This window comes from Erythrolamprus reginae, chromosome 1 (genome assembly GCF_031021105.1).
Source record: "Erythrolamprus reginae isolate rEryReg1 chromosome 1, rEryReg1.hap1, whole genome shotgun sequence".
In the NCBI taxonomy this organism is placed as follows: Eukaryota; Metazoa; Chordata; class Lepidosauria; order Squamata; family Dipsadidae; genus Erythrolamprus; species Erythrolamprus reginae.
The window spans coordinates 47,891,058-47,907,820 of NC_091950.1; the positions used below are offsets into that span (position 1 = coordinate 47,891,058).

Genomic DNA, 16,763 nt, shown 5'->3' on the forward strand with positions numbered 1-16,763 from the left:
GTGGATTTTTAAAATAATTCATTGTCTGTCTACTTTTTGCTAAACATTAAAAAAAATTAAGAAACTAATGTGTCAGACATGTAAAAGATATATTTCAGGAAGCTAAATTTTCAAACATGTTTCATATGTAATGTATACGTGTCATTTTGGAGCTCTGTATTGTCATGAGATTGAGTTATAAATTATTCCTTGCTTTTAATTTTTTTCCACTTGTGAAACTGAAATTGTTTTATTATATCTCCATTAAATGCTTTTCCTTTTTTTACAATTGATCTTTTTCCTTTATAGGTTGGAAATCCACGTGTTGAACTCACATTGTCAGAACTTCAGGATATGGCTACCAGGCAGCAACAGCAAATTGAAAATCAGCAGCAAATGTTGGTTGCCAAGGTAAACTTTCATCAAACTTTGAAAATGTATTTTCCAGAAGATTTTTTAACTCTGACTGTACAAAAAATGATGTAATCAAAAATGGTTGCAATTCAGTACTATTTTTTCTTGCTTAAAATGCTGCTACAAGTGTACATATACAACCGACCTTACATTAGGATTCTTAGTGAAGATAGCATAAGTAGTGATACTGCACCATTGCATCAAAAATGGCTAAGATATTTTATAAGGCAGCGATTGAAACAGTACACACAGTGTTTTTGTTTTGTTGTTTTGTTTTGCTTCCTCAATAGTTATTTGGAGGTAGTATGGATTTACTACTTATTTTATTTCTGAGAATAACAACTCTGGTTCTTCCTCCTTTTTTCTTTCGGCTGGCCCAATTTCACCTTAACTGAAAATTTAGTATGGATGCTTTGAACCTTTTTTGGTTAGCTGCTTAAAAGGAGTGCGTAGCAGGGCCATGTGTGTGTGTGCCCACACCTATAATTCCATGTGGTTTCCCCCCCCCCATGCATATGCACATGATCCCCTCCCCCCGCTCCTGGCATGTGATGGCGTGCCCGATTTTTGCTGTCCTCAGGCTACAGAGCCTTTCTAAGAGCCTGGGGATGGCGAAAACAGCCTTCCCTAACTCCACGGAGGCTGGAAACAGACGGTTTCCCAACTCCCAGTCGGCACAGAAGCCCTGAACTCGTGCATGCATGGTGGCCCTGAGCTCACGTGCCCACCAATATAGCCACACAGAGTCACTTTTGGCACGCGTGCCATAGGTTTGCCATCACTGCTATATAGCCTATTTGTCTGAAAAGGGCTGCATTTTATCTATTAAAATTCCAAAAATAAATAGAAACATAACTGATACAATGTATATATTTTAATACTAAAGTATTTTAGCATATGTTACTAAAAATATGTGCCATATAAGAGAGCAGAAATGAATTTAATTTTTGTTTTGTGTAATAACAAAGTGCTGTGAGAAAAAAGGAAGCATTTCCTGCGTTTGTTCAATTCATAGGCTGTGATTCTAATATATATCTTGCTTTGGATCTCTTTATCTTTATATGTTTGTAATCCTGATAGTCACTGTTTCCTTTGGGAAGTTGTGTAATGGAGTGTTGGGACCAATTTTTCAGTGGAAGGAAGCATGTTCGAGTAGCAGGAAGTGTGCTTTACAGGAAACTTGCAACTATGTTGGAATGAATAGTTCGCTTGAATTCTTAAGAGTGTATATGAGGTTTGATCTTTTTACTGGTTTGACAGGGAGTTAATATTTGTTTCTAGACTTAAAAGGCAAAACATCGGCAGACATGAAAGCTGTTAACTAATTTAAAGACTAGCTGTCTCAACATGCTTTTAATACTAACAGACAGACAGTAATATTTTTCTAAAAATAAGACACAGAATGATTATATGTACTTGTTTTGATAGGAACAACGTTTGCGTTATCTCAAGCAACAAGAACGACGTCAACAACAGTCTGTGTCTGAGAGTGAAAAACTTCAGAAACTTAAGGAACGAGTAGAGACCCAAGAGACTAAGCTGAAAAAAATCCGTGCCATGAGGGGGCAGGTGGACTACAGCAAAATTATGAATGGCAATTTGTGTATGAGCAATTTCTCCCCCATTTCTGTAATACTTGTTACTTGACTTTTTTGATCCATTATTTGATTTAGAAATAGTCGTGCTGTGAGATGCCTGTCAAACTACTAAACATGCAGTTAGTTGGAAGCCATTTCTGCTATTTCACTTTTATTTTCCATCCTCTCCATTTTTCATGAGAAAGGGAACAACTGCTGTATCAGAACTGCTTTACATTATTTTTCAGCATGTTGTTAGCACACACTTGATTAAGAATGAGATATAAAAGTTTGTAGTTAAAACTGTTAAACCTGGTATGAATTATCTGAGCAATGCAAGACATTCATATATTTCAATAAACCAGGATTTTTAAAAAAAATGTGGCTTATTATGTGAGTCATAATAATCTACTTTACATATAATTGTCCATCCTGGAGATTCAACAAGTTCCCATCCTTTTTATCTTCCAGAGAGCATCCAAAATCTGGCTCTTGCCTATGATTAATCATATTCAAATCAGAAGAGTTATTCAATATTAATTTTCTCAATTTTTACGGCTTTCAGAGAACCTCTTAATGTTATTTCTTTCGAACATACAATATTTATAAATATATACACTGAGTTTCTTAAGTCCTTAAGTACAAATGCAGGCTTCATTTACGGAATTTATAGGCTGGTTGTGGCTCCAATGCTTTGGACATGGATCTTATTGTACAATTTAGGGCTTAAGTTTTCGTGTCAGTATTCTCAGCTTCCCATTGTTTGTTCTTTATTGCTTGTATGTCCTGAGTGTAGGGAATAGAAATAAATTGAACTATTTATTTATTTAGGGAACAGAAAACTTATAACGAGAATATCATAATGAACTTGTCAGATCACAGTTTCTCCATTTCTCATTCTTATTTTGTTCATAGAGATACAATACAAACCAATTAAGGATGATATTTGTAGTTCTTAGTTGAAATGAGTCATCAGTGGTGCTCTCTGGGCTTGGTTGTTTTCTTGCAGATGTTTCATTACCCACACTAAGTAATATCAGTGCTAGTCATTGGGCAATGAAACATCTGTAAAAAAACCCAACCAAGCTCATGCCTCATATAATGCAAAGATTGCAAGGATATTTTTGTTTGTTTGTTTGATTGTTTGCTTGCTTAATTTGACTTTTATGTCACCCAGTCCCAATGGAACTATTATTCTAAAGTGTTGCATGTAATCTCTGATACTCATTGATATTTCCCTTTTTTCATTTTTCATTGTAGCTACTGAAATTGAACATATCAGTGCCATGTTCCAGGAGAAACAACAAGAATTACAAGCTGCAGTGTTAAAAGTGGACCAGCTTACTCAACAATTAGAAGATCTAAGAAAAGGGAAATTGAATGGGATCCAGTCTTACAATGGACAGATGACAGGACCTGCAACTATAGAATTAAAAAAATTATATCAAGAGCTACAGGTAAATAATTCCTTTGGTCTTTTAAAAATCAGTCATTTCTCTACAATAAAATAAAACAAAAATAGAGAATGCATCAAAGCTGAACAGGACACAAGCTATGTTGCACTAACAGTTTAGCCATCGATATTTATTGGGCAACTCCTACAGCTAATCTTGGAGTTATGACAGTAGTCGGAACTAAGATTTCCATCACTAAATAATTTCATCATAAAGTGTAATGGCAGTCTTTTACACATTGTACCCCCAAGACCACATGGATAATTAAGCAAGGACATCATGTAGCTGCAACATGCGAAGAGGCAGAAGTTGCCTCTGGTGGATGAGAGGCTTATGGGTGAGAGCTACAGGTGGGCAGTTGAGTGGGCTCTATAAAGTGTAGGTCATGAGATAAAATGCTGGGAATTATTTGCAGCCTCCCACCAGCTTCCCCATTGACTTTGCTTGTGGGAAACCAATTTGGAAGGTCACAAATGGCAATCATGTGGCCACTGACTACTGCAACTGTTGCAATTGTAAGCCATTGCCAAGTATCCAGATCACAATCACATGACCACAGAGAAACTGCAATGACTACAATTTTGAGAAATGGTCTTAAGATCCTGTCGTTCAGCACTGACATAACTTTGAATGTTCCTGAATGAGTAGGCATAACCTGAGAACTACCATGTTTCCCTGAAAATAAGACCCTATCTTTTCTTTTTCTTTTTTTGAACCCTGAACTAAGTGCTTGGCCTTATTGCCATGCATTCAAAAGCCTGATTGGGCTTATCAGGAGATGTCTTATTTTGGGAGAAACAGGGTACCTGTATCTCTGTTAGTTTTTCCTATTACACCAGATGCAATAGAATGGGCCTATTCAGGTCCTTTCTATGAAACTCATCCTGTGGGAATGAGAAGGTGTCCTTCTATGTCAAGGTGCCTGTTCTCTAGATTGGGCATTGCCTTTTCCTGAGATTTGGATGATCATATCTGTCTTGGCTTTCCAAAAAAGGCTGTTAAAACTAGACTTTTTTCCCCAAGTGTCAGGGCCAGGGTATTAGGGGAACCTATTAGTTAGCTCCACTTATTTTTCAGAGTGTATTCCTCAGCACATCACATAAAGGCCAACTATGGGCTTGGATCTAAAGTCATAAGTGAGATCCAAGGATATATGTCAAAATGTGCAATGTATGCTTGCTACAAATTGCTTTTCTGGAGAAACCACAGCTCTTCAAATTAAGAGAAAACGAGACTGTAGTCTAAAATTACTTTAAGTCCTGTTACAACATGCATTTCTGCTACTCAGTATATTCAGATCAAAGATAGGGAGAGAATGAGGAGGGAAATTACACACCAGCACTTTTCTATCCACCTCTGAAATGAGTTATGCAGTAGCAGTAGGATACTAGGAGATTTAGAATGAACTTCTGATATTAGCTCACACAATTTAGATCGTATTCTGACTTTGTCTGACTAGCTTAAAACCTCACATAATCACAAATAGATTATTTTAGGTCTTTGTACAACAGACATATAGATTTCTAGCTCTGCAAAAGTTGGTCTGCAGTGAGCTAGACCTGAAATTCTGATGGGATTCTATTTCCTTGCATAGATATACTTTAAGTGAATGAAATTCACTTACTTTTCTCTCAGCTCCTGAAAAAAGGTTTAGGTTTGGGGGTCTTAAACAATAGTCTCTTACCAAATCATGAGTTTTAGAAATTTCTGATACACACAAACTGTTGTTTCGTATTTTTTTTAAATGAAACAAATTTCAAAGCTTGTGTCTTTAGATCTTGTCTGTTGGACTTTAATTCTTTTCATATTAAATATCTGTGAGTAAATTTGGATCAACTTTGAATGATAACTATATATTTTTTTTAAAAAATAGATTCGCAACAGGCTTAATCAAGAACAGAATACTAAACTTCATCAACAGAAAGAACTTTTGAACAAACGTAACATGGAAGTGGCTATGATGGACAAACGAATCAATGAGTTACGCGAGCGCCTGTACAAGAAAAAAGTTGAGGCACGTCAAAAAGAAAACATTCCTGTAAGATAAACTATTAAAAGGGCCACATTTCAGTGAGTTCTGTGAAGCCCAATGAATTTCCATTTTTATGCAGCGGTAGCATTCTGGAAATACTCTATTTAAGTTAGTGAGAAATGTATAACTTTTTAAAATATTTATTCACACCACAGATACACATGTGATTAAAAATATGCTACATACGTGGGCAAAATCTTGTATTTATTTTCAATATTGCATTAAAGATGGAAATGTATGAAACACATGACAACTTAGGGAGGATGGTCTGTTATCAAAAGATATTAATTTTTACACAGAACCCTCTTATAATTAGAACTCTAAAATAGAAATTTTATTTACTTTTTTATTAAATGTACTTGCCACCTATCTTGCCAAAGGAGAAATGATCTCCTCCTGCTCTCTTGATTTTCCTATCAGCTATCTATTAATATTTCTAGCCACATCCTTCTTGTTTACAACCAGTAGAATGTGAGTGGGAAACCTCTGGCCATCTATAACTTGCTAAACTACAATTTGCAGAACCTTCAGCAGTTGTAGCCAGTCACCAGAGAAATCTGTCAGGTGTGCTTTTGTAACATATGAAAGGCTACAGTTTCTTCAACTTTGCAATTGAAAGAAAATAGATTACCGTATATCAGTGATGTCTGATCATTCTTTCTGTATTGAAGTAGACATTGAATGATTTAATGTAAAATTGTTATTTTAAACTTTAATATTAGATTTGTTAGTGTATATTGTTTTTATCATTGCTGTGAGTTGCCCCGAGTCTGCAGAGAGGGGCGGCATACAAATCTAATTAATAATAATAATAATAATAATAATAATAATAATAATAATAATAATAATAATCACTGAAGGCATTAATATTAAGAAATACAAATTATAAAGGTGTGTGTGTACCTGACTTCATCATAAAATCATGGAAAATGTGTTAACTCTTAAAACATCCAATAAGATTGAAATGAAGGAAGTGGAGTAGATAGCACTAATTACTTTTGAACTTTGATGAAACAACTCTAGCTTTTATTTATTTTTTAAAAAAATGCATATTAACACAGCATTGGGTTTGTTATTTTTTAGTTAAATCGGATAAATGGAAGTTCCTCACCACAGTCCTCATTGAATGCTTCAGGCAGAGTTGCAGCAGTTGGGCCATACATTCAGGTTCCTAGCTCTAACAACTATGCTGTACCCCTTGACCCAGTAAAACCACAGTCCCTCACAATTACTACTAGCACAACTCATGGGAGGTCCAAATCTGGTAAGTAGCTCTTATTGATTCTACTTGTTCTGTGTGAAGGGAGATGATAAAAGAGTATTTCTCTGGGATGGCCTTCAACTCTTGGGATAAAATATTGAAATAGAACAAAATGGCCCCTGCAACTTTCTTTGATTTTAATAATCCTGGGATAAATATCTCTGTCTCATATTTCTGTTTGGTACCTTTATAGACCTTCTAGATGAGCAGTATTATACAATTCTGCTATGAAAATTAATTGCAAGAAACATAGAAATAATTGTTATAAAATGATTTTTTTTTCAAAAACAGTGATTGCTGTTGAGTCATGTATATGATAATTACGTATATGCTTCTTTTTGAAAGTTGGCCTTTTTTTCTCTAATTAAATTGAGAGCAATTTCTGAAAAGATTATATACTAAGTATATAAAACAGGTTCATTCAGAATACATCCTGTAGTTTCTGGAGTGGGGTTGAGTTTTTTCTTTTAACATGTCACTTATCATTCATTTTTACATTTTTTACCCATAACCTACTAGTGTTCTTTCTCTTCTTTATATTTGTGACCATATCTAGTTATTTCTTATAGTTACAAACTATGAGCATGGTGGACAAACTGCAGGTCTATAGAAGGTTTCTGATTTAAACATAATGCATTGTCTTGTTATCTCCCTCTCTTCAATCTGACGCACAATATATACTCAGCATCTATCTTTTCTAAAATCTTGCATTAGGAATTTGTAGATTATTGACAAATTTAAAAATTCCAATTTTAATATGGGGATTTGAAGTCTTATATACAGATACATGTTGAACAGAAAAGAATGTTTAGAGATTTTGTCATATCCACCTGTGTATTTTAAATAAATGTGTATATGACTTTTGGGGAGGAGGAAAGAAAAGAGAATGATTCAGACATTTTAATGATTAGCAAATCTTAATACTCTAGAAGAAACAGAATAGTTTGTTAACATTAACTATGTTGCCACTTTCAAAATACTGAGGATAATCTGTTTCCAAAGAAACATGAATGCATGCATTGTTCATTCCAAAAAATGCTTTTTCAAAAGGCAACTGGGCTGTTTTTCCTTGAGTAAAAAGAACAAAACCTTTCATTTCTCATCCAAGAAACAAAATGTTTTGTTCTTCCTCAAGGGAAAAAAACCCAGTCCAGTTGACTTTTGAAAAAGCACATTTGAGACAACTGTGACCTGGATAACTGATCTCCACAGACATGCTTTGTTCATCCCATCTTTACTTATATTTTCTGCTGTGTTCAAACAAAACAAATGATATACGGTAATTTTAGAAACATTTTAAACACTAGAATATTTTTCCTGACTAGAATAGTTTGAGGATTTTTTAAAAAAAAAATTAAATCAGGAATAAAAGAAAGTTCATATTTCATTCTGGATCTTAAGAATTTTAAGAACATTCATTTAGAAATGAATTCCCTTGATGGTTTCAGGAAGCACATCACCCACACCAAGGGGCAAAGAAAATTAGTTTTCTTCAAGTAAAATTAGAGTTTTTTTGGAAGCAGTACACAAGTGCTTTGTTACTGTCTTCTAGGATATTTTCTCAACTTCTTAATCTAATTATAATCATGGAATTTTTGATGATATCTATTTAATAATAAACAAGATTTAACTTTATGAGATTGGCCATCTGTTGCCACATAAGTGGCACCAATAGAGCATCACACTGAAGAGACTTTAGAAGTGCTTTATCTTATGTTTATTTTATGTGACTATGTGCATATCTTGCCTGAAATGAAAACGAGAAAATGATTCTCACAGCTATTACATTGAATTTTTTCATATATTTATATTAAATCCTGGAACTACACAAGTATACAGTTTGTATTTGACTATATTCAATATTATGGTCTATATTCTATGGAATGCAGAAATAACTGACTCAATTAATCTTTTAACATTCAGTCATTTTTGTAGTAGGTATTTTGCTCTTGTGTTTTGTTAATAGGTCTTGGAATTTTAGTAAAAACAACAACAACACGCAGACTCCACAAGCTAAAATTCTGCTGTGTTTGTATCCTACATTTAAATATGGAGGCCTGGAGACCTCACCTACAAAAAGATATTGACAAAATTGAACAGGTCCAAAGACGGGCTACAAGAATGGTGGAAGGTCTTAAGCATAAAACGTATCAGGAAAGACTTAATGAACTCAATCTGTATAGTCTGGAGGACAGAAGGAAAAGGGGGGACATGATCGAAACATTTAAATATGTCAAAGGGTTAAATAAGGTTCAGGAGGGAAGTGTTTTTAATAGGAAAGTGAACACAAGAACAAGGGGACACAATCTGAAGTTAGTTGGGGGAAAGATCAAAAGCAACATGAGAAAATATTATTTTACTGAAAGAGTAGTAAATCCTTGGAACAAACTTCCAGCAGACGTGGTAACTGAATTTAAACATGCCTGGGATAAACATAGATCCATCCTAAAATAAAATACAAAAAATAGTATAAGGACAGACTAGATGGATCATGAGGTCTTTTTCTGCCGCCAGTCTTCTATGTTTCTAATATATATTCTGATATTAAACTGACTGAAACGTTCCAAAACAGATTTTAAGCTATAGACTTGATGTCACTTTTTAAAGATATGTGTCTAAATTAAAGCAATCTTTTAATCATAATTTATATTTATTATATACATTCATATACATTATTTGCCTCTAGAAATTGATTTCAAGGTGGCTTATAATCTACATGAGCTTTTACATGTGAAAAAAGTTCTTTAAATACAAAACATATTTTGGCTGCTGCTTCAGCTGTAATTTAAAAAATAGAAACCACAACATTTCCTCTTACTAGGCAAGCAGGCATGAAATCAGGGTGATTGTTGTGAGGAGGAGGGTATTGAGTGGGTGGAGAAAGTTGATTTTCTGATTCTTTGTACTATCCTAGATGATGGTTATAGGTGGTCATGGACAGTATCAGACCTTGATGTCAGGCCTGAATGCAGCTCTACATGGTATCCAAGAAACAAAACTAATCAGTTTTGGAAATGTATGTTTTACAAACCATAATATATTTATTAAACCAACTATATTCTTCAATGATTTTTAACTCCAATCAAAAATCAAATCATTTCATTCTCAACTGATTACTTTTCAGCATGTTAAATTTGAAGATAAATCACATTTAAAATAGCTAATATTAATTTTAATATACTATTATTCAATTTTTTGCATTCTATTCAGCTTCTTGAAAGATTTGTCTTTCTAATTAATTAAAGAGATTTAATTAAAAAAATATTATTCAGTAATATTTGATACTATATACGTATTGGGTGATTGAGTAGATAATCACAAAATGAATATTTAATCACACAGATAGAAAATCATGCTCGTGTATGTGTATGTGAGACAAATATAGTTATTGTCATATTATCAAATAAATAAATTCAGACACAAAATGGTATATTCTAAGTTTCATCTTCAGCAGAATCTTTTCCTAGAATTCATGTAGAATAGCGTGAAGTAAATTTGTGACAACCGGTGAATATGGGAATTTGTTCCTTTATATTCTCTCTCTTTCTCGCTCTCTCCTTCTCTCTCTCTCTCTTTTGTGTGTGTGTGTGTGTTCTTACATAAGCTGTGTATAGGATCTACTTGTTTCTTCTGCTTTGGACAATCAGTGCAAACTTGTATGCTGTTGATTTGGGCACTTACAACAATCAAAGAAATTACAGTGAAATTGTTAAAAGATAAAAATAGAAATGAAACATGGCAAGTGTGACAAACAGATGGAATGAAGCAAGAGGTCTCATTTTCCTTCTTCAAAGTTTTGAGGATGAGATTGGGTCTTCATGGCTCTTCTAATAAACAGACGATATGCTTCTGGGGTCCCAATAAATCACCTTGCTTGATTGAAGGAATCCGGAACATGCCAATCCAATAGGATTGAATCTTCTGGGCAGATATTATGGGAAACAAGGCAGTTCCTCAATTTGCCAGATCCCATGACACGTAACGTCCTAAGGCTGACAAAGGATCAACTCAGGACTATAATTTTGTAACAATGAGCCTGCAAAATTATTTGAATCAACTTAAATTCAAGTTAATTAACATTACTTAATAATACTAAATTAAGGGATATTAAAGGTTTATTTGGAGCAGATAGTCTACAACAGGGGTGTCAAACATGCGGCCCATGGGCCAGATGCCACCTTAGGCCTGGTTTAGCAAAGGAAAAAAAGCCCCAATATGTCAACGTGACGATGTGAGTTTGACACCCCTGGTCTACAACAATTCTATCATACGCTATAGGTGTTGAAATCCTCTTCTAAGCATTTAAAATTAAAAAGGAGAGTCTTTTATATTTGGCTTGCTATTATTACATGAGTTTTGTACTACATCTAATTAATTACATTTTTTGGAAATGCTTCTTTTAAAAAATGTCGAATTTGTTTGTTAGATTCAGTTTAGATTCCATGAACAGAATGTTGTTGTTTTTTCTCAGAACAAAATCATGCCTGAAAAAATTAGGAAGACCTGCTTTTGGCTTATCAAACTAAAAATAGGTAGAATTTTAAGGCAGAAATTGCTTTTTCTATCTGCTATTAACTTGCTAAAGAAACCGAGACTTCTGAATGTAGCAATTTTAAGTAACAAGTAATTCTTTTGATATATACTTATAGCCACTTGTAATTTGACCATGGTATGGAATGGAACAGTGCATAAATAATGAACCTTTAGAATTAAAAGTACATCTGTTTTTTGGCTTCTCTGTTACCACTTTTATTTCCCTAATGTAAATATTTTTTTCTAGATCTATTTGATTTATTCCCCAAGCATATCTTTAATGAAACTTTTTTTTTAAAGCTAATGATGGAACGTGGCCTGCACTTAAACAAACTGCTGTGATAAAACCACCTCAACTCTCTAATACAGACTGGAAGGAATCAAATATGGATGCAAATTTAAAACAAGGAACTATATCCAGTCAACCTTTATCATCTTCAGGCTTAGGAAGCACTGATAAACTGGTGGGTTTTTTATTCCTCCCTTTTTCTTCCTTCCTTTCTCTTGTTTTGCATATTAAAATATTCATTGCTGTTACAGTTTGGTACAGATAGATTGTATCTGTACAAATGAGTTGTATACAATCTGTATACAATCTATATACAACTCATTTGTTAAAATGTTATAATATGGAGTATTAGATTTATATTTCAGTTATCTAGTTTTTGGTGTGAAATAGAGCAGTCTAACCAGCCTTTTAAAATGTTCTTTTTCCCGTTTAGAGTCTTGATGTAGGCAAAATACCACCAACTATTCCTGGTGTAAATAAACAGTTGCCTCCAAACTATGGGACCTATCCAAGCTCCGTTCCTTCAGGGCCAGGTTCCACTAATTCCTTGGAAAGACGGAAAGATGGCAGCCTGCCAAGGCCTAGTTCTACGGCTGTGAACCGGCAAAGACCTGTTCCTTTACCACCTGCAAGCAGCATTCATCAACCAAATTCTTCACAGCAGATACAGCAGAGAATATCTGTGCCTCCAAGTCCAACATACCAACCTTCCAATGCACCGTTATTTCCAGGCGGGGATAGCAGGCCTGATCTTCCTTTAACAGTGGCCATTAGGCCTTTCTTAGCTGAAAAGGGTTCAAGACCCCAGTCTCCTAGGAAAGGCCCTCAAACTGTGAATTCAAGCTCCATATATTCAGTCTATCTGCAGCAAGCAACTCCACCAAAGAACTATCAACAAGCTGTGTATAGTACACTAAATAAGTCAGTTAAAGCAGGTAGAATAATTTTATGCTACTTTTTATTTTCTGGCTATGCTTTAGAAGTTGCAACCCATTAGGAATTATGATTAGACTTGATTTGTTTAATAGTTTAATAATTGCGAACAGTGATTTTGATGTGTATCAAAAAGAGATAAGAAAGATCTGTAATGAGGTCCTTGCTTTCTGAGGTTGATTATTTTCTTGTAGGCATTTTATTTCCAAGCTAGATATTTATTATTATTGTTGTTGTTGTTGTTTGTTATTGTTATTATTATTATTTAGATTTGTATGCCGCCCCTCTCTGAAGACTCGGAGCGGCTCACAACAATACACAATACAAATCCAGTGATTAAAAACAACAGTTAACAGATAACATTTTAAAGTTTATTCAGTTGTTTTCCACCTTTAGTATTTTTACAATCCAGGTGGCAAACATATCCACTTGCATAGTCATCCTCAAGGAGAGAAAATAAATGATTAACTTCTTAATTTCCCATATTGACGCTTCCAAAAAGTACTTTTTGGTGTCATAATTTGCTTCCTGCTTAAAATATGTCTTATCTCTGTTTATGTGTCTGTTTCAGGAGGCTAAAATAAACGAGAAATAATCAGATAAGTTTGGCCTTATAATTTCTTTCTCTTCAGGATACTTCTGTTTCTGAAGATTGGAGAGTTATACATGTGTATTAGGAAATGTTACAAAGACAACCACTAGCATAAGTAATTTCTTCATTTAAAATTATATAATTCTATTTTACTTTAAACTGTCCCTCTCTTGCCTTTTCTTCTCAGTCTATGGGAAACCTGTTGTACAGTCTGGCTCAACATCTCCGTCGCCACTTCCCTTCCTTCAAGGATCTTTGCCTGCCAGTACGTCACAGTCTCAAGCACCAAATGATATGAGTGAAAAAGAGCAAGAGCAAGAAAGCACTCCATCCTCTGGGGAGAACAGCAACGTAGAAAACATTCCTCGTCCTCTCAGTCCGACAAAGCTCACTCCCATTGTTCATTCACCCCTTCGTTACCAAAGCGATGCTGATCTTGAAGCTCTTCGCAGGAAACTTGCCAATGCTCCCAGGCCTTTGAAGAAGCGAAGTTCTATCACAGAGCCAGAAGGTCCCAGCGGACCAAATATTCAAAAACTCTTATACCAGCGCTTTAACACTTTGGCAGGAGGGATAGAAAGTGCCCCTTTTTATGAGTCAAGTAACTCACAAGAATTTATCGGTACCTTGGCAGATGTTGATAATGGGAACATGAATGCTAATGGCAATATTGAGGATCCAGGGTCAGTACCTTCTACACTTCCGCTTTCTGAGGAGCCTTCATCAGATGCCAATGATAATGAACTACCTTCTCCTGAAACTGAGGAGTTGATCAGTGTAGAAACTACAAATCAAATTCCCGAGACAACTGAAGATGATAACAACAACCCTGCCATGGCTCCTCCTATTGAGCGGCCTCCTACTCCAACCCCCATGGGCAGTTCCGATGAAGATGATGATGAAGAAGTGCAGGTGCTACCTGTTCTTCCTCCTGCACCTCCACTTCCTGTGGTAAGTTACAGCAAAACAGGTATGATAGAGATTCCTGAAACTTGGGAAGAAACACAAATATGCCAAGACCTTCATATCTGCACCCATGAAAATCTACAAAAATGTGTGTATGTGTGTATAAACAATATATGAATGTTTTTCATTTGTCAGTGTTCCTATTTTAAGCCATATGCCCTTTTTATAGCAAACTTCTTCAGTGCTGACTTACTGTATGATTTGGAAGGCTGAAAGCGTAATTCATCAGTAAAATAATGATGTCTTGCCAAAGTTTAATAATATTCCTATTTCGGTGTTCTCAAATAGGTGGACAGGAAGTCTAGCAGTTTGTTGATGAGTTGTATCTGTCTTTAATGAGTCAGAAATTAGAGACTATACTTCAAAACTTTCAGTTGAGGGTTTATGTTCCACAATTCAGTTGTAGCCAACAAAAGTAGGTCATACTAAAAACACATCATTAAACAGGAAAGAGAAATAAAAAGCTGAGTCTCTCTCCAATGTTTGAAGATTATTAAGATCCTAGAATAGGCCAAGTTGATTTTTCAGTTGTATTCAGAGGATATGGTATATTATGTTTTATACATACAGTACTTAAGAAAAGGTGAAGATCAAATTGGAATACATCTACAGGTAAAACTTGAGAAATCAGCACAAACTGTAGAAACTTCATACTGGACTTCAAGTATCTTGCAGTATGTGCCTCTCCATTCTTCCTCCATACTTTGGGTACTTGGTTTCCAAATGAGATGCAAGCTTCCACTGTCTGTGTTGATTTGGGAAGCCATGTCATCTGCTGGTGTTAGTCCACTGTGCTTCATTAAACCCAGGGTCAACACAGCTATCTACCAGGAGATTTTACAACATTCCATGCTTCTTTCCACAGATGAGCTTAATGGGGATGTTGACTTCAATTTTCCAGCAGAACAGGGCACCGGCCCACACTCCCCAAAGAACCAAAACCTGGTTCAATGGCCTTGGGATTACTGTGCTTGATAGGCCAGCCAACTCGCCCAACCTGAACCCCATAAAAATCTATGGGGCATTGCCAAGAGAAAGATAAGAGACATAAGACCAATGTAGAAGAACTGAAGGCCATTATTGAAGCATCCTGGTCCTCTATAACACCTTAGCACAGGCGAATAGCTTCAATGCCACGCTGCATTGAAGCAGTAATTGCTGCAAAAGGGGCCCAAACCAAGAACTGAGTACATATGCATGTTTATACTTTTCAGAGGTCCAATATAGTTCTATGTACAATCCTTATTTTATTTTATTGATCACATGTAATATTCGAATTTTCTGAGGTGGGGAATTTGGGGTTTTCATGAGCTGTACCCCATAATCATCACAATTATGACAAATCACAGCTTGAACTATCTTGCCTTGCATGTGCGGAGTCTCTCTCATATTAAGTTTCATCTTTTAAGTTGCATTGCTGAAATAAATGAGTTTCACCTGTATTTGTTCTAACTCATGTTCATTTTTAACCTCTAACAACATATTAGAAATGAAAGCTGATCTTCATTAGCTTGTGGATGAGATAGCGAGATAGACAATGTATATATTTAATGACTAATGAAGAATGAGACCTGGATAGTGATACATAAATTTAAAAAATACATAAAATAAAATAAAATTTAATTTGGATAAATTCAATTTTGTCACAGCAAAGTAGTTTAAATGTAACTCGTGTTGTTGTTCAGACGAAAAGGACCAACCTGAAGAAACCAGACTCCGAGCGAACTGGTCATACCTTGCGGGTAAAATTTAATCCCTTGGCCCTGCTGTTGGATGCCTCACTAGAGGGAGAATTTGATCTAGTGCAAAGGATCATATATGAGGTAAGCTTGGAAATAGGATCAAATTCATCAGCTTTGTTTAATAAATAAAAATATTTTCATGTAGTCATACTTGTTTTTCCCCTAGGTGGATGATCCCAGCAAACCTAATGATGAAGGAATTACCCCTCTGCACAATGCAGTTTGTGCTGGCCATCATCACATAGTTAAATTTTTGTTGGATTTTGGGGTCAATGTTAATGCAGCAGACAGTGATGGATGGTAAGTGGCATATTAATAACCCTTCTAACAATTGTAGGGGAAAGGTTTCATCTTAGCATATCTATTCATATCCTTTATTTGCGTTACAGTAATACCCCGGTTATTGCGTCCCCAACCATTGCGAACAGGGTAATTTGCGATTTTTGAACCCCGAAGTCAAAACACCATCTGCGCATGCGTGCCCTTTTTTTCTATGGGCACGCATGCGTAGATGGGGCCGGGCAGATCAGCTGCTGGGCGGCTTCCCTGGGTCTTCCCCCTCTTGCTGGCGGGAGGGCGAAGCCCCCCCAGCACCCGCTCGCCCGCCCTTCGCCCGGGAAGTTCGCCAGGAGTCAGCGGAGAACGGCGCGCCTGCTTTAAAACGATCGGAGCCAGCCGGCTCCGATCGTTTTAAAGCAGGCGCGCCGTTCTCCGCTGACTCCTAAAGCAGGGAAGTTCGCCAGGAGTCAGCGGAGAAGGGCGCGCCTGCTTTAAAACGATCGGAGCCGGCCGGCTCCGATCGTTTTAAAGCAGGCGCGCCCTTCTCCGCTGACTCCTAAAGCGGGGAAGTTCGCCAGGAGTCAGCAGAGAAGGGCGCGCCTGCTTTAAAACGATCGGAACCGGCCGGCTCCGATCGTTTTAAAGCAGGCGCGCCGTTCTCCGCTGACTCCTAAAGCGGGGAAGTTCGCCAGGAGTCAGCGGAGAACAGCGC

The 16,763-nt window shown here is 36.1% G+C and overlaps 1 protein-coding gene across 8 annotated transcripts in view; it reads left to right on the forward strand.

Annotated features, from left to right (window-relative positions):
• Nucleotides 1–16,763, forward strand: part of PPP1R13B (protein phosphatase 1 regulatory subunit 13B) — a 59,748-nt gene that overhangs the window by 38,063 nt on the left and 4,922 nt on the right. The window contains exons 5-15 of one of the 8 annotated variants that reach the window (XM_070751544.1): nucleotides 289–390; nucleotides 1,822–1,996; nucleotides 3,231–3,427; nucleotides 5,298–5,462; nucleotides 6,540–6,720; nucleotides 9,632–9,733; nucleotides 11,551–11,714; nucleotides 11,973–12,474; nucleotides 13,252–14,015; nucleotides 15,680–15,853; nucleotides 15,939–16,072. In XM_070751544.1, the coding sequence (XP_070607645.1) occupies nucleotides 289–390; nucleotides 1,822–1,996; nucleotides 3,231–3,427; nucleotides 5,298–5,462; nucleotides 6,540–6,720; nucleotides 9,632–9,733; nucleotides 11,551–11,714; nucleotides 11,973–12,474; nucleotides 13,252–14,015; nucleotides 15,680–15,853; nucleotides 15,939–16,072 (2,660 nt within the window). The remainder of the gene's footprint in view (nucleotides 1–288; nucleotides 391–1,821; nucleotides 1,997–3,230; nucleotides 3,428–5,297; nucleotides 5,463–6,539; nucleotides 6,721–9,631; nucleotides 9,734–11,550; nucleotides 11,715–11,972; nucleotides 12,475–13,251; nucleotides 14,016–15,679; nucleotides 15,854–15,938; nucleotides 16,073–16,763) is intronic. The other 7 variants (XM_070751552.1, XM_070751548.1, XM_070751559.1 and 4 more) reach the window with 7 other exon arrangements.